The sequence below is a fragment of the Lepidochelys olivacea genome (assembly GCF_965140295.1).
Source record: "Lepidochelys olivacea isolate rLepOli2 genome assembly, chromosome: 16".
In the NCBI taxonomy this organism is placed as follows: Eukaryota; Metazoa; Chordata; order Testudines; family Cheloniidae; genus Lepidochelys; species Lepidochelys olivacea.
The window spans coordinates 8,204,626-8,231,334 of NC_140426.1; the positions used below are offsets into that span (position 1 = coordinate 8,204,626).

At 46.9% G+C, this 26,709-nt stretch overlaps 1 protein-coding gene and 1 long non-coding RNA gene across 3 annotated transcripts in view; one reads left to right on the forward strand and one right to left on the reverse strand.

Moving 5' to 3' along the window:
* The window catches only part of DPP7 (dipeptidyl peptidase 7), a 30,808-nt gene extending 15,961 nt beyond the window's left edge, over positions 1–14,847 (reverse strand). Inside the window, exons 1-7 of one of the 2 annotated variants that reach the window (XM_084649788.1) lie at positions 14,655–14,847; positions 14,171–14,284; positions 10,778–10,917; positions 9,865–10,028; positions 8,314–8,449; positions 3,240–3,321; positions 1,633–1,799 (exon numbers count right to left, since the gene is read on the reverse strand). In XM_084649788.1, the coding sequence (XP_084505914.1) occupies positions 1,633–1,799; positions 3,240–3,321; positions 8,314–8,449; positions 9,865–10,028; positions 10,778–10,917; positions 14,171–14,284; positions 14,655–14,769 (918 nt within the window). In that variant the 5' untranslated portion in view covers positions 14,770–14,847. The remainder of the gene's footprint in view (positions 1–1,632; positions 1,800–3,239; positions 3,322–8,313; positions 8,450–9,864; positions 10,029–10,777; positions 10,918–14,170; positions 14,285–14,654) is intronic. The other variant, XM_084649787.1, reaches the window with a different exon arrangement.
* On the forward strand, positions 14,291–24,811 carry LOC311531926. The gene is made up of 2 exons (XR_014714310.1): positions 14,291–14,423; positions 24,447–24,811. It is a non-coding gene; the product is annotated as an uncharacterized lncRNA (long non-coding RNA).
* The last annotated feature ends 1,898 nt before the right edge of the window (positions 24,812–26,709 follow it).

Genomic DNA, 26,709 nt, shown 5'->3' on the forward strand with positions numbered 1-26,709 from the left:
TCAAGGTCCTCTAGATCTTCTTTCTCTCAGGCATTTTAGCTGTTTAGCTGCTTTGTAAGGGGACAATGGAACAGTTTTGTCCTCTAATTATAGAGTGGGTTGGAGGAACTGGTCAGGAAATAAGCAGTTCACCCTGGAGCCACTATGCTGAAGGGCTGCAGTAGGTTCTGACAGCAGAAAAAGTTACAGGGGAATCAATGTCAGTTACAGCCCTTTCGTATGCCAGTGGTTAGCAGAGTTTGGATCACAGAAGATGCTAGGCCAATAGCCTAGAGGAGGAGGCCAAGATTTTCAAGAATGACTATTGATTCTAGGGGCCCAACTTGAGACACCTTCAAAGGAGCTGATGGTCAGAGGGCCAACCACTCGGCCTCTGAAAACCAGACTTCTCTAAGGAGTCTCAAATTGGGCCCCCCCAAAATCACTAGTTGCTTGTGAAAAATCTTGGCCTAGGGTTTTATCAGTCGTCGCCCTAAGTCCAACATGGGCCCCAGCAACACATGCTTCTCCACACCTTCCGGCATGGTGCCTCACCTGCCTGAGGAGGACCCCCTAGTGGAGAGGATGGCGAAGGTCAGTCTTCGTGGCTCATTCATGAGCTCCTTAGCAAAACAGCCAAGTGGAGCAGTTAGGAACTTGGGTGAAGTTCTGTACTGTAGCATCGTGGCCCAAGAGCACTACAAGCCACACACCAGAAACTGAATGAAGACCATCAATACTATTTGCCCTAGGCCACCTAAAAACCACCAGGACGCTACTGGATTGGGAGGGGTGACTGGAGAGCTCCGTACCGTGGTCCCAATCCGTTGGGCTATTTAGTGAGACGGTGTGGATCAGGCACTGGACTGGACCTTAGGATACCTGTGTTCAGTTCCTGGCTCTGCTACTGGGTGACCTTGGACAAGTTACTTCCCCTCTGTGCCTCAGTTTTCCCATCTGTATAATGGGGATGCTGATACTGACCTCCTTTGTAAACTGCTTGAAGCTCTAACGATGAAAAGCGCTAGGTATTCTATTATATTCTTATTCTAGTGTCAACAAAACAGTGTATTATGCTAGAAGGGATATCCGCAAGTCACAGCCTGGCTCTCCAGAGCACGTTTTCCCTGGGCGAATGGAGAGAGGAAGAATTACCACAGGACAAAGGTCAAAAGAATTAGTTGTCAGGAAATGTTCAAAAATATAAACTCTGGGGAACAAATCCTGTTCTTGCTTCCACTGTGCCACCCTATATAGTCTATGACCTGGCAACAAGTGATTCTGGGTTCCTCAAGGTGGTGGGGCTGAGGGCTGACCTGAGACATCTTAAATGGAGCTTGATTGTTAGGAAGTCCAAGTCACTTGCCCTCTGAGAATCAGAACCCTTTAAAGGTATCTCGAGTTGGACAATCAAAAAACAGAGGTTCCTAAAGTGATGAGATACTTTTGAAAGTTTAGGTCAATGTGCTTGTATTGTGTGTAATTTGAGTGAAAGCAGTTTGGCTGAGGCTGACCGCAGCCATCCATTTCAGAGCAATTGGTTTCAGATATATTTAGTGGCAGGACAAAAAGAAAAGAACACACAAGATGATATTCATGGTCTCAAGAAGGTGTAAAAGCTCTTCTTGATCCCTCCAGCACCCTGGCACTCACCTTGACTGGGTAAGCAGGGAAGTGACCCATGAAGTCTGTTTTGTAAGGATAGTCCATCATAGCCATCATGGTGAAGGCACTTCGAGCAAACTCAAACAGCTGGTAGACATCTTCCTTGCTAGAAACCCTCTTGCAAGTGGACATTTCACTGCTGATTATATCGTAAGCTGCAGAGGCAAAGAAACATGATACATACGCGCCAAAGAGTGTAAACTGATATCATAGAGCCGTGCCACGTTTCATTAATTCCGCGTGGCTGGCTAGTCAGGAGTAATATGAAGCTATGAAAACAAGAACAGGGTTTGTAATACTACATATTAACTTACACAAGCTTGGGTATTCAGGTGCAAATATCCCCCACTGTGTAATAACCCTGCATTCTTCCGCTGACCTAGCTACTTCGGGCTGGGGGGCGGAGGGGTGCTGATCCATGCCGCCGGGAGAATCCCTCCTATTAGCATAGGTAGGGTCAACACTGAAGCACTCCAGTAACGTCGCTGTGCCACTGTAGCGTTTTAAGTGTAGACAAGCCGCTACTCCTTTCCACTCCTGGAGCCTAGTCTCTCCCCAGCAGGATACAACTCCCACTGGAAGCTAATGAGGATTACGGATTCCCTGCAGCAGGAGGGGCGGACTCGTTAGTTTGCTCCCAGAGTTGTTTTCACTCCCATTAGCTCTGCAAAGCCAGCATAGCCCTGGGGGAATGCGGCTTGGTGCTGCCTCTGCTGAGAAGCAGAGGCAGAAAAAGCCCAGCTGTATGGTCAGATCTGGGGTTGAATTTGATAGTTAGTGGGGAAAAGCATCTTTTTCCATTTGGGAGCTGTGAGAGTCACTGAGTGAGAATAAATCTGGGGCCCACAGCGTCACTACAGCTCAGATACACCTTAAAACGCAAAGATCATCTAGAGAGGCCTGCTAAAGTCAGGAGAGCTGGCTCTGAATAGGATCCCTGTTGCAGACACCCTAGGTTAGCTGCGACGAGGCAAGCTGGAGACTGCATCACACAGTGCCCTCTCTGGCTGGGCCACAATTAGCAGCAATGGTTGCATTAGTGGTCCCAGCACATGCCGTCTTTACGTCAGAGGAAAGGAGTTAGAATAGCGACCAAGCAAACAAGAAATGAGGGAGTGAGAAGTAAGAAGGAAGGATGAGAAAAACAATGTTTGATAAGGTTCCACCAGGAGGCTGCTTGGGATCATCAGACAGTTGTTGACATCACCATCAGCTTGCACACAATGCACCTCATTGGCTTGTGCATCACATGAATATACATAAAACAAAAAACCCTGAGGCCTTGTCTCCATGAGGAAGTTACACCCATCTAACCAAAGGTGTGATTTTAAATTGGTTTGGTTAAACCAGTGCAAACGTCTGTGAGGACATGTTTATTTCAGTTTAAGAGGGTCTCATTTCAATCTAGCTGAAGTCTTTTACTGTAAACCAAAATAAGCCGCTCTTAACCCTAAATAAGGGTCTGCACAGGGGTTTGCACTGGTTTAACTAAATCGGCTTAAAAACTGCAACTCTCTCAATCAGAGAGGACCTTGGAGATGGCTCCTGCCTGCTGTTCGGAAGCACTATGCCGTGGGCAGTCAAGCTCATCTTACCTCCACGCAAGTAGAGGTCACTGATTTCCTGGAAGGCTTTGCTCACGGCCTTGACACAAGCTGGGCTATAGCTCTGAAAATCCTAAAATGATGAAAGCGAGAGAGAAATTACAGCAGCCAAATCAGGATGTTACACAAACATGGATAGATAACAGCTCTGAGGTCTGTATCCAAGGGGAGCAGCCCCTGTCTTCTTGAGCAGCCAGCCATGGCAGAAGGCACTATGAGCCACCAACAGGGCTAACAGACTGCAAGCCACTTCGGCAAGTCATATGTACACTCTTATAGATGGTGCTGATACAACCTCTGTCCTCTCTTCCAAAGGATCCCCCGCCCATTCCCCCAGGTGCAGTAAGCTGCAATTCCATCTTATCCAAACAGAATGGCAGCCAGTTTGTTTTCTGCCATCTCTCTGCTAGAAAAAGTCAGATATAACTTCTCCTCTCAGTGTTAAGTGACAGGAGGAGACACACTCAGCAGCTAGGGAACGGGTCACGGTCACAGAGCTCAAAGGCCTTGATTCTAATTTACACTAAGGCCACTTGGAAGCATTCTGCCAGTGCAAAGGGGCCTTAAAAGTAAGAGTAAATTATGTTTTGGGAGGCAGCATTGGCTATTGGATAGAGTACTAGATTGGGACTCAGAAAACCTGGCTTCTATTCCTGGCTCTGCCAGTGATCTGCTGGATAACTTTGGGCAACTCACTTCCCTTCTCTGTGCCTCAGTTTCCCTTTATCATTTGTAAAATGAAAATAATGATACTTAATTTATTTGTAAAGTGCTTTGAGATCTACTGATGAAGAAGATATAAGAGCTAGGGATTATTGTTACTAACAACACATTTTAAGACTCTTTTATCCTACCAGAATGGTAGGAAGTAGCCACAGATGATGTCTACACTAGGAAAAAAGTAAGCAAGAATCAGGGCCCTAGTTTCTATTATCACCTCTCCAGGTCACCTGATAAGCTTGGTACTAAATGACTTGTGCAAGGCTATTGGAAGTGTGCACTTGGGTATACCTGAATTGCACACACAAAAGCCCACAGGTATAAGACAGGCAGTTTGCACATTTAACTCAGCCTTGTGAAAAAAATACACATGCATTTAAAAACACGGCCACTACCTTCGGTGCTACACTCAGCCCATCTTTAAAATGGATCTGACTTGCCCCATCTCCTCCGTGTGTTATGAGGCTTAGTGTTTAGAAAGTGCTTTGGAGAGCCTTCAACAGAAGGCATTTCACTCCAAGTAAACGCAGTCTAACTCATGCAAAATGAATGAGAGGAAGAAAACTACTGTGAATGAATCATGAAATGTTTGCCTTTAGGAATATTAGCAACACAGGTGCATTCTCTCACCAAGGTCAGCAACTGAACCATGAATTGCCTTCCGTGCACACACTGCTGCTATGAAGATTCCTTAAAGGTGAAAGGAAGCACTTTAAAAAAAAATACACAAAGGGACTGCTTAGGATCTTAACACACAGTCTTAACACTACAGAGGCACACATTTTGGGAGTCAATGGAAAGAGGTTTTTTTTAAATGTAAAAGACCCAGCAAAAATTCAGTTTCAGGTTTGTGCAATAATTAATGGTATCATTAATACCTAAAGCAGAGCAGGGAGCTACGTGTCTTACACTGCATTAGGGAAGAATTAACTTCAAACACAGAAGAATTCTCAGAGCTGGGCCAGGCTGGTGATTAAGAAGAAATGGTTTCAAATATTTTGTTTTCAAAAGCATATTTTTAAGGCATAACATCCTGTATTCCCTTAACAATTTAGGATCTTAAATGAGACTTTTTATTTGTTCACCTAAAGAGCATTTCAGTTCATCTTCACACAAGACATTCCCTTTCCTTAAGATTTTCCACAGATCTCTCTGAGCTCTAAGCCACCAAATCTAAATAAAGTTTTCAGAACAAGAGTGTGCAAGCTCAAAAGGCACTATTGTTTAGATTAACAAGCAGTTAATTTAGGGCCAAGATGTGGAAATGTTCATTCACATCAGCCTGTGGAACTCCATGCTGCAGCAGGTCACCAAGTCAAACACAGTGATATTTCCAAGCAGCGCTGGACAGTTAATCCTCACAAGTATTATCTGTTGCTTTGCAAGCTAAGATTGACAGAATCCAGTCTCCTACCTTGGGACATAAGAGAACAGCCTGCAAGTTCCCTCCTATCTTTCTAAGAGTATTGGGGAAATAAGCAGGCTCTTTTTAGCTTCCTTTGATGGCAAAGACAGAGGCAGGATACCAGATTGGAAGGAGCAATGACATGGTAAATGTGTCAGGATTTCAGGGAGAGCTTTGCTGCTCAGTGGCCAAGAGGAATGAATTTCCCTCCTCTACTTCAGAAGCAAATTCATTTTAAGTTGCATCAAAGAGGAGGGAGGAGTTCTGCAGGCTGCCCTTCTGAGACTTTATTAATCACAGTCACATGGGACTGGAATTAGGATACGAACAGTGACAGGTGTACCAGGTAGAGCCCTGCGCGGGACTATTTTTTTTAAATCGTGCTCCTGTCCCGCCCTGCAATATCCACTCCCACCTGCTCCTGCGTTGTTTCTTGCATTTTTATCCCACTCCCACCCACAAAAACCTTCAATCCTGCAAATCCTGCAAGAGACAGACTCCCTCATGCTACAAAAAACAAAAAAAGTCAGTTAATATGAGTGTGTGTGAGACACTTGGGATACTATTTTTACCACTAAAAGAATAAAACAAATCTTGCTTGAACCATGTCAAAAATACTTTAACTCCTGTTAGAACAGACATCAAATCTCTTTCTGTCTCTTAAATTTAAGTATTAAAACCTTTATTTTTTAAAAAAAGAAAAACTTGCTTTACATTGCTGAAGTTCTATTTATGACAAGCCGATGAGAGATGTAGTTGTTTTCCTGCAAATTACCACCGTCTGGTTTTTTTTTGCCCACCCGATCCCACCTACAACAAAATACATTTTACCTGCTCCAGCTATTATGGCAGTGGGTCATGTGGGATCCACAGGATCCCAGTCCTGCTGCAGGGCTCTGGTATCAGGCCCTTTGAGGCCCCATGCTGCAGGCAGTCCTACCACCCCCTCCCCCCAGGAAAGGAGCAGTAAAGGTGGGTCCTCCAGGCCTGCCTAGAATGGCTGCTTCCCTATAACCTATCAGAGCTCATCAAGCTCAGATAAAAAGAGCTGCAGGACCCCAGAGCAGGTCAGTTCCTGGCTGGGGCTATAAGAGATAAGACAGAGGGACTCTCCAGCCACGGTGGCTTGGGGAGACCCTGCTCAAGCAGGGAACAGACGCAAGCAACCCAAGGACTATAACTCGAAGGCAACAGGTGAACGTGACCAACTGGGAAGCAGCTCAGGGAATGCAGCAGCAACTATTAAGGGAAGCAGTAGGTTTCTGGTGTTTATAGGGTCCCTGGGCTGTAGGGTGACCATATGTCCCATTTTGGCTGGGACAATCCCTTTTTTAGGCCCTGTCCTGATTTTTTTGACAAAACCGGGCATTTATCCCACTTGCTCTTGCCAATTGATCATCAGTTGGCAAGAGCAAACTGGACAAATGCATAGTTTTGCAAAAAAAGTGGAGTGGGACCCCTAGCAGGGTGCGGAGGAATGGATGGGGGCTAGTGGCAACCGATGCACTTTTGGTTACCACCCCCTGGAAGGGGACTGAACTTAAGGAGTGACTTGGCTGGAGAGCTGAGGCACTGAGAATTGCTGTGGATAAAGTCTCCAGGGAGAAAGCCCTGGGAGCAGTGCTCTACAACAGGGCAGGGCAGGTCTTAAAGCTAGCCCAGAAGGAGCTGAGAACTGAGCCCAGAGACAGGTCTAAAGACACCAACAAGGGCACAACAACAGTCCTTGTTGGACCTTTGTTACGTTCATGCATATTGACTGTGTGTGACTTGGACAGAGGGCTGAGCCACTGAAGGACCTGCCTGACAAGGGTAACCACCTACTGAAGATGACAGGAAAAGGGAGAGTGCAGGATCACAGTCAGCCAACAGGAGGTGCTCACGACAGGTGAGTGCACCCCATCCACAGGAACCTTCACCTGCAGCACTGGCTCATATCCTACCCTGCATGTGACCACCTCTTGCTCAACGGCTTATGTGAACCAAGCTACTGGCCACTGTTGAGTTCTTGGTGTATGAGCATCAGCACTGCTCCTTGTGTGCATTCTCCTCAGAGAAGCCATCAGTTGGACAGATCTGGAGACTGAACACCTCCTCTGCCCTTGTAGCAGCAAGGTGGGCCTGAGGCAGATGGCCAGGCCAGCTGCTGCTTGTGCTATAGCTGTTCTGTGGATTCACTCAGGATTTCAGCCTTCAGTCATCAGCCTGGGACTTTTCACGAGCACAGTGTTCCATGTTCTCAGATTATCAGCTGGCAAGTCACCCCTAGCCCTAACCTGCAGCCCAAGGGGACCTTATAACATAATTCCAATGACGTTAAAATAGTTCCAAATAATAATTCAAAAGTCTCTTTATCACCCTGCAAGTGTGTAAGCAATAGTCATCTTGTGTTTACAGGGCCTTTCACTCAAATTGATCCAAAGTGCTTTACAAACTTTTCCAGTGCACTGGGAGTCACTTTGCCCACTACTGAAATGCAGCTACCTCTGGGGTTAAGCAGATGCCATGCAGTATTGCATGCACAGTGAAACAACAGTTTAGGACAGGAAATGAAGAATAGCTATTGTGATTACAAGGGGTATTTAGCCAGGCATATCCAGTTGTGATTACAAGGGGGATTTACCAGGGTGGAATTTGGCCAGAACACTAATATTGGGATAATGTATCTTTAATGACAATGGGGGGGGGGTCAGAGCTCAGTTTTGCTACCCATCCAGGAGATCTCCATTTACACAGCATCCTCTACCCCATGCTGGCCTGCTGGTTCAGTACTGACACAGGGAAGGGCGTGACATCCTGCAGCAGCTGGTTTTCCTTAGAGGTCCCCATTCCAGCTACTCACTCAGCCCAACACTCTGTCACGAGGAGATGGCAGTTTGGAAAGATACTGTCACTTGGAGACAAGCCAGCTTCTGTTCCTTCAATGGAGCTTCCACTTACTGCAGTGACAGCTTGAAAGAACTGGTTGGGGTCTCCAATCCCAGCCACAGCCAACAGAGGAGCACTGGCAGCTAGTGCTCCAGCCACAATGTTAGGATATTTCATTCTCATGTAAGCACTCAACACTCCTCCGTAACTGAGGGGGGGGAGGGGAGGGGAGGAGAGAGAGAGAGAGAAGGGTTACTTCACTCAACACATGTGATTTAAAGCAAAACTTGTTCAGTAATTTGGGCACTGTGGAGCCTGCAGTTCTGGCCTCGCCCAACCCAGTGAGCCTGGACTCTAAATGAGAATCTCATCTTACATTTTAAAAAAGCAGCTATCTGGTCCTCTCCTTTCCAAAAAGCATTAACACAAATCTAAACTCATCACTGAGGTTGAGAGGAGCAGGCAGCTTGGGTGTGAGGGCATCTAAAAGATATCACACACACACACACACTTAAAACGGGTCAATTATGTTTGGGGTGTATCCCCAGCATGTACTTGCTGACCTTTCCCAAATCCGCAGGCAGCTCCGTTCATACCCTGGAGACTGAAGTCCTCTCTTTACCCACAGAACAGCAGCAGCACAAGATTCCCGCATGTGGCCCAGCCAAAGTGCATCATCAAGATCCCCTCCAAAGTCAAGTGGAGAATTCAGTCTCCATAATGCCATCAGTCCTTCGCCTCTCTACTGAGCCTACCAACCACTGTGATGTGTTTGCAGTACGGAAACTAACTCACACCAATGATTCCCTTCACACATGCTACTGAAGTGCAACACATTAATAAAATCTTTCCAGTCACCAGGTGCCTGGGCTGAATGTGAACTGGAGACTTACTGGTCAAAAGCTCTTTATCTCATTACCAGTTTCCTGCCTTCCCAGTATAAAATGTTTTATTACAGTTTACATTAAGCATCCCTGTCTCCTGAAGTTCTTGGGGCGGGGTGGTCCAGCGCTCTTGGTCAGCTCAGGGACAGGCACAGAACCTGGAACTAGTTCATTCACTGACACTGCTTAGAGATTGCCAGTTCATGGTGCCTATTTAAAGTGACTAGAAGCCAGGACTGACTGTGACAAGCTGCCTTTTGGAGTTGCAGCCCTAAATACCTGAGATGAATTACCTATTCCATTAAAGCAGGCATCAACATTGTCTGAATGATCTCCTTATCTTAAGCAGCCTTGTTGGGAAGAGATCAGGAACTGATTGCTCAGCATGGTCTCCTATTTTAGACCTCATGTCCTGGGAGGGGACTGAAGGCTGCTGGGTTGAGACTTTATGGCCCTCATCCAGACAGCACACATTTTAAACAGAGAGCAAATATCAGGAATCAGTGCTAGGAAACAAACTGAAGCAACTAGGGGAAGGAGTAGCATCCAGAGTTATATCCTACCACATGCAAGTACCCATCATGCTTCAGTGCAAAGAAAATTGAAGTGAGAGAGCAAGGAATCCTGGGAAAGCGTACATTTCTACTGGAAGGGGAAGCCTATAAGGACAGCACCACACCAATTACGGAACAATGTAGAGAAGGAAGATAAGTACCTGGAGAGACCTGAGAGCATTTACCTGCCTCCGAAGGCAATGACTGGGCAGTCCCTGGCACCATACTGCTTTTTAAGCTCTGTAATGAGCACCGCATAGTCAGCAAGGGCTTGTTCCACAGTGAGCAGGCCAATATTTTCCCGCTGCATTGACAGTTTCCCAAATGGAAGAGATGTCCCATAATACCTCTGAAAGAAAACGAGGCATAAAGAGGTGTTGGACCCGCCACATCATATCTCCTCTCCTCCTAGGTCATCATGTTCAAGCCTGCCTGGGTCAGCAGAAGCTGAAAGTCAATGCCATCCTACAGCTGTTTGGTGGCCAATTTAAAATTCCCCGGTGGTCTGTTCTCTTCGTAACAGACAGGCAGTCACATGACAACCTAAAACAGCAGGTATTAGCTGGCCCCCTTGTTGGCCATCTTAGCAGAGAGGCCAACAACTCAAAACACCAAGGGTTGAATGAGTGATGAACGTTGAACCCTTACCTCATTCATAGACCTTTGACTTCACACAGCTCCCCAGACTACAGAGAGCTTACGTGGGTGGTAAATCAGGGCAGAATGTGACTCAACAGTCCTCAAGTTCGGCACAATAATGCAGACCCCCCACCACACACCCTTCTCCAGCTGTGAATTTATTGATGTTTAGAGCTAGAGAAAATCGATTACAAAAGCACCATTCTAAAGCACAATACAGCCTAGGTTTTGCGGAGTGAACTATTATTTATACTGCACCGCTGATGGGCATAATAAATAATTTAGAGTACGTGGCTCCGTAGGGGAGAGTCACTACTATGTCTAGACTGTCCCTGGGAGGTGCACAGCAATTTCAGAGTAAGGGATTTGCACCTAATTATCCGGGGACTGTAGGGGGTTGCTGCTGGTAATACCCGATGGAGATAAAAATATGGGGAAAAAAGTTAATAAAATACTCACATGCTCAGCAAAAATTACTAGCGCATTCTGCTGTTCTGCCAGCTCAAGGATGAAGCCGGAATTCTGAGCAAATTCCCAAACGTCTCCTTCATTCCCAGTATAAAAGAAGATGGGCCCAACTCCCTTCTTCCAGAATTTAGCTATAAAAGACAGTCATTAGAAGCACATTGGAGAAAACAAAAAGTGCCTGGTAAAGTATTATAGGATTGTCCCTCAGCGAAGTTAATGGGGAGTTTTGTATGAGTGAGGACTGTATAATAGGGCTGAATTGTTCTTTGAAAGGAGACTAACTCATGATGATATGACACACTGAGAAATACAGACATGCTTTTTGTGTTATATGAAGGAGTAAATAACATTTCCTTATTCACTTTCTCTACACCATTCATGATTTTATATTCCTCTATGGTATCTCCCCTTAGTAGTTTCTTTTGCAAGCTGAAAAGTCAAAATCTTTTAAATCTCTCCTAATACGGATGCTGTTCTATATCCTTCAATATTTTTGTTGCCTTTCTCTGTACCTTTTCCAATTCAAGTATACCCTTTTTGAGATGGGGAGACCAGAACTGCATGCAGTATTCCAGGTGTGGGCGTTCCATGGACATATAGAGTCTTATTATCTATCCCTCTCCTAATGGTTCCTAACATTTTGTTATTTTTTTTGACTGCTGCTGCATTTGAGCACGTTTTCAGAGAACTATCCACGACGATGTCAAGATCTCTTTCTTGAGTGGTAACAAATCATTTAGATCCCATCATTTTGTATGGATGGTTGGGGTTATGTTTTCTAATGTGCACTGCTTTGCGTTTATCAACACTGAATTTCATCTACCATTTTGTTGACCAGTCATCCAGTTTTGTGAGATCCCTGGGTAACTCTTCACAGTCTGCTTTGGACTTAACCATTTTAAGTAATTTTGTATCATCTGCAAATTTTGCAACCTCACTGTTCGCTCCCTTTTTCCAGATCATTTATGAATATGTTGAACAGCACTGGTCCTGGTACAGATCCCTGGGAGACACCACTATTTATAATAGTGAGGTTTGTATTTATAAACCAGATAACAATAAAGTATTTATAAATTGGTTGTGAAATCACTGACTCAGGTATGGGGTACTGGTCCATTTGCAAAGGGGTATCTTCTGTTTTCATGACATGCATGGGTAATCAGCAGGGAAATAGAGAAGAGATAAATTACCACGAAGTGGAACTATAATCAAATATGCCATACTGGAAAGATCACTAAAAGTGACTAGCAATTCTCTGAAGAACCAGAATGATTTGGTCTCATAGCCAATCTAAGTGTGGGGTTTTTTTTAAATGTTTATTTTTAAACTGAAACTTTGGACAACTCCCAGCTAATCTCATGAGAGTCAGCTGACTTACTTGTGAAATAAGTTCTGGCAGCCAGTTGTCATTAGTTGTTTCAAATCCTTACTATCACAAAAGGCCCACAATGCACAAAAGGAAAGTGTGTGGGTGGGAATGGGGGGAGACACCCAAAACCACTCCCCCCAGCCCCCCGATATTTTGCAACTAACAGAACCACAATGCTGATGTTTCATTTGTTTTACAAATATGATTTAGTTCCAGTTTACAGGGTTTGGCCTGACATGACACTAGGATCAAATAAGTGTAACAATTAATTTAAAATAAGTGTTTCATTCAGTGATTTAAACAACCAACCATGCAACAAACTAGATGAGTCCAAGGGAGCGTAGGATACAAAACTGTTGCAGCAGGCATTTCATGGGGGAGAAGAGGGAAGCAGAAACTATGGGTGGTCTCAACCTCCCTCTCCCCCCCCCCCCCCACAGTAAGATTATAAATGGGAGCTGTTGACTGTTTGATCATAGCTTCCCCTCTCCCCCCCAAAAAAAACCAACCAAAAAAAAAAACCCCAAACACCTGGATCTCCACACACCTTCAAATTCCTCCTAACAGGCCTTCATTCCTTCTCCTATAAAGAGATCTTTTCCCCCTACAAAACTTGTTTTGCATTAAAATTCAAAGCAGTGTTTTCTATGATTATTCAAATCTTTCAATTTATTTAATCATTCAGTACTTGAAGAGCACCTTGTTTCTCTGAAGGACTCACAGAAGAGGACTCACCTCTAGCTGAGTCACAACATATACTGTTGAGTATCAATCTGAGACAAGAGACAAGTTTGCTGGCTTTTTTCACTGCACTACGCAGTTCAAAATGTTTGAAACTTTAAAGCTCTGAACAGCTTGGAAAACAGTTACTTGAAGCATCATCTCCGTTCTTTACCTGATCTTGGTGGTTAAGATGAACTGCGAGACAGTAAAGTTTGAATACACAAGAACAGATTCTGCTGTCAGTTATACCTAGTGTAAAATACAGCAGAACTCCGGGGGTTTGATTACGGATTTACATAAGGAGAACAGAGCACAGTTTGGCCCTACATGTTTGGCAGCAGGGCTTTTTCAGTCAAAGAAACCCCCCCCCCACACACACACACAAACACCTTTGGAACTTAACCCCCTCAGCAGTGCAGACTTTGAGCCTCCTGACTTTCCAGGACATGTTTAACCATTTGTTTTCTCTACTGTATTCAAAGCACCAAGCTGCACCTGCAATAGGTGCCTTAGAAGTTATCAAAAATAGTAATACAGCAGCAAAGCAACAAAGGCCAGTTCATGCCTCACATAGCTGGTCACTCCATGGCTCTGGGGCGGCCACATTTTGGCCACTGCATTCAGCTCTGCACACCTCATTAACAGAACAAATGACAAATTGGAGGAATACAGAGAGGAGATTGTGAAGGAACTCCAAACTGATTTGTTAGGAAAGATTAGAAGAGCTAAATCTGTATTGCTTGATTAAATTAACTGCTAACTATCATAGCCCTAATTGTCGACAAGTATTTGATGGATGTAAACCTTGAGGAAAAAAGGAAATGATTTACAGGGATCCAGAAGCATCCCCCAAGTTTCAAAAAAATGAAAACAACAACACAGTAGTGAGATTTATTTAACTGTGGAATAATCTTTCAAGGGAAGTAATAATAGAAGCCAGATCACTTAAGATATTTGAAACTGGGACTCAGGGGATGAACTAGTAGGTCTCTTCCATCTTTAATTTAATTCCATTAAATGGTTTACTATGCTGAGGAACAGTAGAGCCAATGTGGAATACCACTCCCTGTATTCCTACTACAGGGAAATTTGGAAGTATATTTAATGCATCATTCCGGAAAAGCAACAGGCCAATGAAATTTCTCTGAAAGTTTCACCATATTTCCAAAAATCACTTACAGACGGGCCCACACGTGCCCGGATCTGCAAACTCTTTTAGAATCGGTTAACAGTAAACACGTTCTGGAGATGAAACATGGCTCTGTCTGAGCCCCGGTTTGTAAGGGGCGTACCTGTTGTGAGGTATCTCTGTAGGAAGGTCTTATTGCCATACGATTCGAAGTTGAAGTGATCCAATACCTGCTCAAAGTACTGCTCCTTGTAAACAGGCTCCTGTGTTCTGTAAACTAAAGAATGCCTAGCTGGGTTACACTGGGGTTTGCAGGCAGGGTTTAAAGGGGCGCAGGCAGGCTGTGTAAACGGGCGTCTACAGAGCTGAACGGAAGCAGGAACGTTTCCATGACCCTTTCGAAGCATTCAAAGCAGGTAGGTTATTCTGAATGGAACAGACCCCCCCGCTCCCGCCCCCCGCGATGCGCTTGGAGCGCGGGGCTGGTTCTGCTCCGGAGTCACTCCACAGGCCAGGCGAGGCGAAGCGAAGCGACTTCACCGCGCCCCGCCAGGCCGGGCAGGGCTGTCCCCGCGGGCCGCTACCGCGGCCGGGCTGTCCCCAGAGGGCAGTAGGGGCCATGGCTAGCGGGGGCCGGGGGCACCTACCCCGTGCGGGCCGCGGGTCCCCTCCCTGCCCCCGGGTCCCCAGGCCCCGCACCAGCGGCAGCACGAGGACGAGCAGCAGGAGCAGGCGCGGGTGAGCTCCGGGCGGCGTTCCCATGGTAACCAGCCGCTGGCACCCCGGGCCAACAAGGCGCCCGCTTCGCGCTCTCCGCGGCGATGGAGAAGTCACATGACTCCAGGAAGGCTGAGCACATGACCTCGGGGGGGGGTGGAGCCGGGAGATCACGTGGGGAGGACGCCATTTCTACCGAGGCGCCGCCATGTTGTTTAATGGGGTCCTGCCCTGGAGGAGACTAGTTAGGCCCCGTCCCCGCTACCCCCGGGTAACCCAAGGGGCGGGGTGGGGAGAATTGGGCCAGATGGATGCAGCCCGCTGTAGGGGGAAACAGGCCCCAGCGCATGGAGCAGCCCCCAGCTGGGTCCCTCTGCAGGCGCAGTCCCAGCAAGGGGATGCGATGTGGCTTCGGGCAGGGTGCGGCTCGGGGCCAGGGTTACCATCTTCGAAGTGCAGAAACCCGGCAGCCCCACGCAAGGCAGGCCCACCGCAACCCCAACCACAAGGCAGCTTCACAGCCCCACCCTTTCAACAGCCATGCAGAGAATCGGGAGAGAGAACACCTATAGATCGGAGTCATAACATCATTTCCTTACGTAAACTGCGGAAGTGGGAACACGGCAGCATCTTTAGCGAGACACACAAACTTTTACCATTAGCTATCCCAGTGCATTGTGATAATCATACAAATCTTTAGAACCATGTAAAAAATCCTGGCAGATTAAATTATTTTTATGGCAACTGACAAATCCATTTAAAAAAAACCAAACAAACAGACCAGGCCAGTCAAATACTGGCCAAGAAGTAACCCTAAGTGAAGCCCCTGGAGGCTGGAGCATAGGAATATGGTGGGATGGGGCTAGGATGATGGGGCCTGGGCTGTGGTACGGCTTTGAGGGAGATGGGGGTTTGCCTTGGACCTGCGTGAAGCAGCTTCTAGGGAAGGAAATAAGGTGATCCTGTATGCTGAAATCTATGCCCAGTGTGAACAGCCCGGGACTGAAATGTGCACAGCCCCAGCCACCCGCATGCAGCATGACGAAAGCCTCTGTTGGACCATAGATTAGAATCCAAACCTGAGAAATGTTCAGCACCTGTCAGGACAAGGCCATTACTGAATCAAGATACTGTCCAGACTTCCTATTTCTTACCATTCACATATTGACATGACTGCTTTCTGGGGCAATGGGTGTGCATGCAAACAAAGCAAAGAGAAATACCGATAGAAGGCGCTTTCATATACTGTGGTGATGGATGCTACAGTAAACCCAACAAAAGATAGGAAGCTCCTTGTTTCAAGTCACAGTTGTCACATTCAGAAATAATTTCCAACCCCAACAACTTCTTCAGAACTCCTTGGACTTAAAATGGCATTGGAAGGGTAGAGAAAGATCAGAGACTGACAATGTTTTTGAGAGTGAACCATCGGTTCTAGGGCAAAAAGAACTGGACAGTGGAAGCTGAAGTGCTGTGGGAAAGGAGTTTTACAATGGAGCAACTTTGCTTCTCTAATGCTAACTCTTCCCCTGAACCACCCACTCTGTCCCTTGCCAGCTTTCTCCCCTCCATGGGTTCTAGAGTTGGTACTGGCGTAGGCGACTGGTAGCTGCTGATAGTGGGGGCACAGTGGCAGGCCCTCACTTGCCACCACAGCCATAGTCAACATCCTGGTGACTGCCAACGCATTCTCCAGCAACACCCCCCTGACCAAGGCACACTGGGCCTTAAGGAAAATGGCACCCTGGGCAAACTTGTATTTTGGTGCCCTGGCCCCTGTTGCCTTCCCCAGTCCCCCAACCCCCTCTGCTCCCCAATGCCCCCACCCATCATGCAATCACCCTTGCCCCCCCCCCACTGCCTCCCAGGCTCTCCCCACTCACTCCTAGCCCCCCACTGCTTCCCCGGGATCCCCTGCATCGCTCCTGGACCCCACTGCCTCCCCCACGACCACCCCCTTGCCCCAGCCCCAGCTACCTCCCTGGGCTCCCCACCTCTAGCTCCCCTGGGTCCCGCTGCTTCTCCCCCCACATTGCCCCAGCTGACTCCCAGAGCTCCAGGCAGGCTAGTCCAGACACGTACTTGAGGGCCTGCGAGGAAGGGATGGGACTCAGCCGGCTTCCCCGCACCCCTTGGCAGAGCTGTGCTGCCAGTTCCTTCTGGCTTCCCTGCTCTGGGCACCATCTAGTGGGACTCGGCGGGAGCACTCGCTGCTGGTGCCTTTCCCAAGCACCTCTTCAGCCGCACGCAGCCTGATTCCCACCCTGACAGAAAGCTGGGGGGCATGGGACCCTATGTGCAGCCCCCACACCCCCACGTCACCTATGGATACTGGTGTGGCTATTCCAATCCTGCCTCTTCAGGAATCAGTATATCCATTTTTACTAACACAGGGTGCTTTATAAATAGCATCTAGTTTTTCAAAATGTTTCACAGAATGTTTGATTTCCTTAGCAGCCTCCCCTCCCTGTCCCACATGGCCTCTACCCTGTGCTCCTGCCCCTTGCTCACCCTCTCCCCTCACTGCCCCATCAGGACTCAACCCTCTGCACCTGCTCCTTGCTCACCCCTCCCTGCTCCATCAGGACTCTACCTCCCCCCCCTTAACCTGCTATCTAGGTGAGTATTTTCGCTTTCGTTCTTTTCCAAAATAACCAGGTTAGGTATGTTAGTGTGTAATTAAAACCTCTCTAAGACATCGTTTTAATTTACCATTTAAAATTATTGTGATTATGTTGATGTTTCACAAGGTAAGTTATTTACTGCTGCCCTCTTGTAACGCATCTTTTAGGCAATGCAATTTAAAGTCATCTAGCTTAGAAATGGTAAAATTAAATTTTGGTAATTTATTTTTATTAAATTGACCAATAATTCTGGGTAAATACAGATTTAAACAAGTCAGCATAAATCAGCACAATCTACCATTTCAAAGCGGCAATTGTGCAAGTAAACTTCAACCAGAATTTACCATGTAAAACTGCAATCTAGATGTACTTATTTAAATATCATCTTTGGCTGATCCTCTGTGGAAAGAGACCCGGTGGAGCAATCCGTCTTAAGTTATAGGAGGAGGGAAATAAAAGAGAAAAAACGGAGGGACCCAGAGAACCTCTCTGCTCAAACAAAATGCTTGATATTCCTGTATTTCTAAAGACCTGCATTTATACAGATATTTATTTTGAGGTTGCATAAATCTCTCCCCCTAGAATAACTCATTCCCAAACTCCCATTCTGAGTCACTTGCACAGGCGCTAGGGGATTCCAGTTACACGGGGTTACTCCATTATCTGCCTTTCAAAGTTGGTGCATCACGGCTGGTTTGCTCACAAACTCCTAGGTGATGATAAGGAAGCTATTTGAATAGAACAGAATGTATCATCGTATTTCTAAGAGAAACTGCTTGCAGCAATGGGCTGACATTCCTGGGACCTGCTTCTATTGTTCAGATGAGCAACAATACTGCTCAGTGTAAAGAGCTTTTTTATTAGCTGTGGTAATTCACATTCCTTGACCCTAGATTAGAAATATGAAAACAGAATGTTGGAAGCCCGTTTAAGATGACAAGAAGGATCAAGTGTGTAATCATACAAATCCTATACATAGCTTGCTCCTGTCTCACTTAAACCAGGGAAGTAGGATCAATGTATCCTTGTTTCTGAAACACCCACAGTTAATTTAAGATCCAAGTGGTACCTTTTATATTAGATGCTGAAGAACTTCATTAGCAGTTGGAAGGAGATGTGGGATTGAATTTAAAGCCACACAGGAAAGTGACAAAAGTGCTTAGTTAACTCTGCAATGTGGGAACATTTCTTCCTTAGCCCCACAGATGTCCAGTTTATGCCTTGAAGCATGAAGGTTGGTAACATTTGAAATGTAGAATTCTGACAATTCCAGACTGGCCACCAAATGAATGTCCACCGCCTCTAAATGGTTAACCTCATCAAAGTAATCACAAGTACTATTCCTGCTCCTATAAATATCAGATCCTTTTTGGTGAACCTTCTTAGTTTATTTGCCTCAATGACTTTCTGGGCTAGGGGTAAACTTTGTTTTTAAAAAAGGGTGTATTCCCCCTGGCGCCTGAAGTCCTGATTTCTCAGCATTACTACTTAACACAAATGTGGGGAGAAAACAGACTTTCTCTTGGGGCTGACTCAGAGCCTTAATGACAGTGACTGTGGCAGAAGCCACTGCTGCTGCTGGGCAGTGCAGTGCAAGATTTCTGGAGGGTCATACTAATTCCAGACTTAGTTCCTTTCCCTGTACATGTTGTGTATATTGGTGACAGCAGGAAACAGCATCAATGCTGACATGAAATAGCATTACTGAGGGGAGTAAATTGCCTACTCAAGTGATTGCTACCCTTCCTCCTAGAAGACGCTAGTCTATCTGAATTCTGGGAGGGTGAGTCTAAACCTACATAGGACAACAGGCCTGACCCCTCAGACAAATGATTCCTTGGGATGACACATGATAAAACGGGAACAGGAGTGGGGGTCAAAGATTCAAACCAAGAGTACCCAGTGGGGACACCAAGCAGAGAACCCTGGACAGTGACCACTGCTTCAGAGAGTAATCCAAGGAGTCCGTGGATGCTCCCCAGAGGATCTCTCCCCAGATGCATGAAACAGGGTGTTGAAGTGTCCATAGCCACAGAGAACCTCTCCATTGAGCTGCCTCTTCCTGGATTGGAGATGGCCATCTTGGCCAGTACCAGGAGGAGGTTAACGGGGAGATCTCACAACTAATACTTTGTCCTGCCATGAGTGCAGGGGACTGGACCAGGTGACCTCTCGAGGTCCCTTCCAGTTCTACGATTCTATGATCTGAACTTTGTGATGCCACAGATAGGGTGTGCAGGGAGGAGTAGGCGTGGGGAAAGGTCCAGCCAGAATCCCAGCAGGAGGTTCTGGAGGAGCTGGAAGACACTAGCTTGACAGCCCTACAGTCCGAAGGCCTCTCTTTATCCACAGAGAGGGTACAGCATGGGAATTAGAAGTGAAAGCTTCCTTTACACTGCTTCCTGCCAGTGTGCCTCTCCAGACTACTCAGGCCTGTGGTGCTCATCCTTTTCCATACTCTGCCCCGTTTTTCCATGCCAGGATCACCCTCCCACCCCAGAATCCCCTCCCAGCCAGTTGCCTATTCTCCCATTTACCACTGTGGGAAGGGTAGGGTGCTCATGCCTGCCTAACATTTGTTCCCAACCCCCAGGTTGAGAACCCCTGACCTAGACTGTTGGGCATCCTATCTCTGTAGCCCTTTCAACCCTTGGTTTCAATCCACAGGGCCCAAGCAGTGGTGGTAATGGAGACACCTGTCCACCAGAACTTGGATTGAGCCTGCCAGCTCCTCTCATTTAGGCCAAACAGCTGTCCTTTGGTGGAGACTTTAGCTACTGACCTCGCCTGACTTAGAACTGGTCACCGGGGGTGAAAGGCTCTTTCTCTCCCCTTGCTAATCTCTCGCTAAGCACCCACACCTGCTCCCTTGGCAAATCCCATAGTGGGAGCAGGAGCAGCTTTAAATGCCCATGTTTTCAGCAGCTGATTCTGGGCCTCCAGCATCTTAACCTTGAACATCCTTGACAATTGACAACATCTGCCTACTAGCAGGAGTGGATGTGCTTTCATTTGGCATTTTTCCAAGCTGTAACATCAGCCCTGGGAAAGCAACCTACTGTGTCTTGTTCGTGCAGAGTCTAAAGGTCTGGTTTCCAGGGCGTAAGTGACTCTTGACTTCTCTTTTGTTATGCCTGCTTAACATCACATACATCTATAGCACAGCGCGACAACACCACAATGACAGAGATGGACTTAATCAACCACTGCTCCAAACTCCCCTGAACTTTGGGAATGTTCCCATATCGATCAGATGTTTGTGGCTTAGGCAGCTCTCTACTGGTATCTGCTTTCACTGTCACATTGCGGGTTCCTCCACTGGGGCCCAAGCCTTAAAAGGACAGTCAATCCACTGGTGAAATGTGCTGAATATATGCACTGCACTCCTTAACGAGCTGTCTGAGTTGCTGCAGCCAGCAATGTCTAATAGCAAAGCAGGCCTTTCCATATCGGAGTTCAGAACAAGTTCCATACGTTTGTCAATTCCCATAAGAATCAAACCCTGTGTTTTGAGCAAGAAACCTAACTTTAGGCATTTTAGATAGGGCTAATTTTTCTACCTGCTCAGGCAAGCAAACTGTATCTGGCACCTCAAAATTGAGCTGTGGATCTGCTTTTGCACATGCCCTGAGTGTCACCAGCAAAGACCATATGTGGCAGTGGAAGTTGAAATGCAGCCCGTGATTTTGTTAATGGTCTACTGAAAATGGATTAAGGCCTGAAAGGATCATGGACTAACTTAATACATGGGAGAACAAGGCAGACAAACCTTATGTGGTAGGGCCCCTTACAATTGCAAGGATTTGGGGACAAATCTCAGAGCTTGCAACCAAAGAGGGGTTTAAAGAGGGCTGCTCAGTGATGGAGTACACCAAACCACTAAGGTGCCAGTCATGGGCCACGGCTCAGTGGCAAGCACTTCAGCAGTGAGGCCTTTTAGGGGCTAGCCGTGGTAGGTCCCAATAGTTACTCAGAAACGTGGGAAAGGGTATTTTACTAGGGCAGGCAGAAAAGATAAAGGTGACAAATACCCTCAGTACAGAAGCTTAAACACTTACAGTTCAAGTAAGCGACAGCCATGAATGTCTGGGTCCTTGGGGAAGCCCAGTTGAGAGTAGGGGTTCTTCAGGCCTAGTGCCTGGGACAGTGTATCAGATGACCTATGGAATGACTTCAGTCCTTTTCAGGGACACAAACACCCTGGTCAGCCTTTCCATAGTTCAGGGACAAGCGTGCATCAGCCTGCCGGGCTCAGATTCTAGTCGGGCAATCTCCCCTTGAATCTCAGTTCCCCTTTGGGTTGCTCCTCTAGGCTCTGCAGGGATACCTAGATATCACTCATCAGAAGGTTGAAAGCAAAATGTCTCTCCTTGGGATTGATGTGCTGGAGGAAAAGGCATGCAAGTCTCTGCCATTTCAGTGGGGACGGAACCACAGTTGATCTCTGTTTTGTCCCATCTGTTCGGTTTTAGCATGTTCTTGATGGATTTGGTTTATGATGAATCCTTTCTATGAAGCATTTTGTGACACTGGCTATGTCAGTTGTGAATTTTCAGGTTTCACATTGGGACCAAATTTTTCACAATGGCAACATTATCTACATCCAAGTGGCTTAATGGCCTTGCACATGATGTGGTGACACAACAGTTGTCACAGCCAGACACAAAGCCCAACCAGGGACCTCTAAATGTCCACCCATGAAAACTACAAAATTCAAGACAGATTGCAACTCTCACTATACGTTAAGTGTATATCTACACTATGAAATTAGGTCGAATTTATAGAAATCGATTTTTTATAAAGCGATTTTATACAGTTGATTGTGTGTGTCCCCACACTAATGCACGAAGTGCATTAAGTCGTCAGAGTGCATCCACAGTACCGAGGCTAGCGTCAACTTTCCGAGAGTTGCACTGTGGGTAGCTATCCCATAGTTCCTGCAGTCTCCACTGCCCATTGGAATTCTGGGTTAAGCTCCCAAAGCCTGATGGGGCAAAAACATTGTCGCGGGTGGTTTTGGGTACATGTTGTCAGTTGCCCCTCCCTCCGTGAAAGCAACAGCAGACAATCGTTTTGTGCCTTTTTTCCATGTGGGCACCATACTGCTTTCAGCAGACAGTGCAGTAGGACTGCTAACTATCGTCATCATCCACCACTTCTGCTGCCACTCTGCTCTCCTGATGCTATGAATCCACCTCACAGGTCCTCTATGACCGTCGTCATCCACTCTCCTGGTGGTCTCACAGGGCCGCTTCCGCTGCAACTCTGCTTGACTGCTCTTGTCTTGCCATACCATGGCAAGCGTGCAGCCCGCTCAGCTGTTGTGTTGTGTTGAGCTGCTGCTATCAAGGGTAGTGACTCTGGGAAATGTGCAGGCCATAGTGGATGGCTTTGCTGCAATGGGATTCCCTAACTGTGGTGGGGCGATAGACGAAAAGCATATCCCTATCTTGGGACCGGACCGCCAAGGCAGCCAGTACATAAACCAAAAGGGGTATTTTCAATGGTGCTACAAGCACTGGTGGATCACAAGGGACGTTTCACCAACATTCACGTGGGACGGCTGGGAAAGGTACGCTCGCATCTTCAGGAACTCTGGTCTGTATGAACAGCTGCAGCAAGGGGCTTACTTTCCAGACCAGAAAATAACTGTTGGGGATGTTGAAATGCCTATAGTTATCCTTGGAGACCCAGCTTACCCCTTAATGCCATGGCTCATGAAGCCATACACAGGGACCTTGGACAGTAGTCAGGAGCTGTTCAACTATAGACTGAGCAAGTGCAGAATGGTGGTAGACTGTGCATTTAGATGTTTAAAAGCATGCTGGCGCAGTTTACTGACTCGGTTAGACCACAGCGAAACCAATATTCCTGTTCTTATTACTGCTTGCTGTGTGCTCCACAATCTCTGTGACAGTAAGGGGGAGATGTTTATGGCGGGGTGGGAAGTTGAGCCAAATCACCTGGCTGCTGATTCCACGCAGCCAGACACCAGGGCTGTTAGAAGAGCACAGCAGGGTGCGCTGCACATCAGAGAAGCTTTGAAAACCAGTTTCATGGCTGACCAGGCTACGGTGTGACAGTTTTGTTTGTTTCTCCTTGATGAAAACCCACCCCCTTGGTTCACTCTACTTCCCTGTAAGCCAACCACCCACCCCTCCCCCCTTTGATCACCGCTTGCAGAGTCAGTAAAGTCATTGTTGTTTAAAATTCATGCATTCTTTATTAATTCGTCACACAAATAGGGGAATAACTGCCAAGGTAGCCTGGGAGGGGTGCGGGAGGAGGGAAGGACAAGACCACACTGCACTTCAAAACTTATTGAATGCCGGCCTTCTGTTGCTTGGGCAGTCCTCTGGGGTGGAGTGGTTGGGTGCCTGGAGCCCCACCCCCGCATTCTTGGGCATCTGGGTGAGGAGGCTATAGAACTTGGGGAGGAGGGCGGTTGGTTACACAGGGGCTGCAGTGGCGGTCTATGCCTTTCCTGCACCGCAACCATATGACAGAGCATATCAGTTTGATCCTCCAGTAGCTTCAGCATTGTATCCTGCCTCCTCTCATCATGCTGCCGCCACCTTTCCTCTTGATCCCGCCACCTCTCCTGTTGCTCCAGCCACCTGTCCTCTCACATGTCCCTCCTGTCCTCACATTCATTTTGTGCTTCCCTGGACTCTGCCATTGTCTGCCTCCATGCATTCTGCTGGGCTCTTTCAGTTTGGGTGGACTGCATGAGCTCAGAGAACATTTCATCACAAGTGCGTTTTTTTCACCTTCTTATCTGTGCTAGCCTCTGGGACGGAGATGCTAGTGGCAGGGTTGAAACATTTGCAGCTGTGGGAGGAAAAAAAGGGAGAGTAAAATTGAAAAAGACACACTGGCCATTTAAAAGGAGGGGCTGATGTTTTCGGGTTAACGTGCAGCACAAACCCAACTAAACCCCCCGCCCCGCTACCCAATTCTCTGGGATAATCACTTCACCCCTCCCCCCCACCACGTGGCTAACAGCAGGGATGATTTCTTTTCAGCCACAGGCAAACAGCCCAGCAGGAACAGCCACCTCTGAATGTCCCCTTAATAAAATTCCCCTATTTCAACCAGGTGACCATGAATGATATCACTCTCCTGAAGATAACACAGAGAGGTAAAGAACGGATGTTGCTTGAATGCCAGGAAACACCGGGACCACACGCTGCCATGTTTTCTTATGCAATGATTCCAGACTACGTGCTACTGGCCTGCAGTGGTAAAGTGTCCTACCATGGAGGATGCAATAAGGCTGCCCTCTCCAGAAACCTTTTGCAAAGGCTTTGGGAGTACCTCCAGGAGAGCTTCGTTGAGATGTCCCTGGAGGATTTCCGCTCCATCCCCAGGCACGTTAACAGACTTTTCTAGTAGCTGGACTGGCCGTGAATGCATCCCAAGTCTTTAGTGCAAATTAATCATTAAACACGCTTGCTTTTAAACTGTGTATTATATTTACAAAGGTACACTCACCAGAGGTGGCTTCTCCACCTTCAAGGTCTGGGAGCCCAGGTTGGGAGGGTACTGTCTCCAGGGTGATAAACAGTTCCTGGTTGTCGGAGAGAACGGTTTCTCCGCTTGCCTCGTGTGTGCTATCTTCAACCTCCCCCTCCTCCTCATCTTCCTGGTCCCCAAAATCCTCATCCCTGTTGTGTGAGACTCCCTTGCAGGAGTCCATGTACAGGTGTGGGGTAGTTGTAGGGGCACCCCCTAGAATTGCATGCAGCTCATCATAGAAGTGGCATGTCTGGGGCTCTGACCCCGAGTGGGCATTTGCCTCGTGGGTTTTTTGGTAGGCTTGCCTGAGCTCCTTAAGTTTCATGCAGCACTGCTGCAGGTCCCTGTTATTAGCTTCAGTCCTTCATGCCCTTGGAGATTTTTTCAAATATTTTGGCATTTCGTCTTTTGGAACGGAGTTCTGATAGCATGGATTCGTCTCCCCATACAGCGATTAGATCCAGTACCTCCCATTCGGTCCATGCTGGAGCTCTTTTGCGATTCTGGGACACCATGGTCACTTCTGCTGATGAGATCTGCATGGTCACCTGTCCTGATCAGCTTGCCATGCTGGCCAAACAGGAAATGAAATTCAAAAGTTTGCCGGGCTTTTCCTGTCTACTTCGCCAGTGCATCTAAGTTGAGACTGCTGTCCAGAGCGGTCACAATGGAGCATTCTGGGATAGCTCCCAGAGGCCAATACCATCGACTTTCATCCACACTAACCCAAATTCGACCCGGCAATGTCGATTTCAGAGCTAATCCCCTCGTCGGGGAGGAGTACAGAAATTGATTTTAAGAGCCCATTAAGTTGACAAAAATGGCTTCCTTGTGTGGACGGGTGCAGGGTTAAATTAATCTAACGCTGCTAAATTTGACCTAAACTCGTAGTGTAGACCAGGGCTAAATCATGTGTATTGCTTGGGTTGTAGGGTGCTGCGGCAGCTGGCTTCTTGAAAATATAGAAGGAACCACTAGAGGGCTCCTTAGCTAAAGGACCTGGATTCATTAGGCCTTTGTTTCAGAAGAGGAGCTGGGAGTAGATAGCTCAGGCTTCTCCAGTGAGACTTGTTAATCTTAGAAGTTCAGCATGTGTCTAATTATTTGAATGACAACAAAACACAGGGATTGTGGCATCCTTCACAACAATCCCAAGTCACTTTATAACCTTAAACTGACTGAAAGCAGTGGTAAGAAAGTACATCTAAAACCTCAATTTAAAAACCAGACCAGATACAGCTGTCTGATTTTGAGTGGGGAGTGGATTCCAGAGCCGCTGATGCATGGCTGCTCAAAGGCTCTAGTCACAGCATTTCAGGTTAGCATTTGGCATGTGCCCAATAATCATCCAATTCAGAAATGAGTGAGCAGGTGGGGGCAAGAGGACCGGAGAGAAGCACTAGGATGATGAAGTTATTATTAAGAGTCTGGTAAGTGAAGGAAAGGACTTTGACAAGGGTATGAAATTTGATTGGTGCCAAATAAAGGGTTTAATACAGGGGAGATGTGCTGGTGCTTGGGACATCGTAGTGCCAATAAGAATTTGAGCTGTGGCATCTTGCATTAATTCAGGAGATCTGGCTACAAGCAGCAGACAGAAGAGTCTGATTTGCAAACTATTGATAGAGCCTCATTCCAGTGTGTAACACCAGGGACTATGTTTTGACACTAGGACCTCTACGAAAGTTCCAGGGGGAGGGGACAGGAAGGTTTATATATATATGGATGAGAGTGGGAGTATAAAGCGCATTATACAACAAGGTGAGTTGGATTCAAGATCAGTTTAACCCTGGGAATTACGTTCTGGAACATTTTGCATTGCTGCATTGTAAGGAATGTGGCC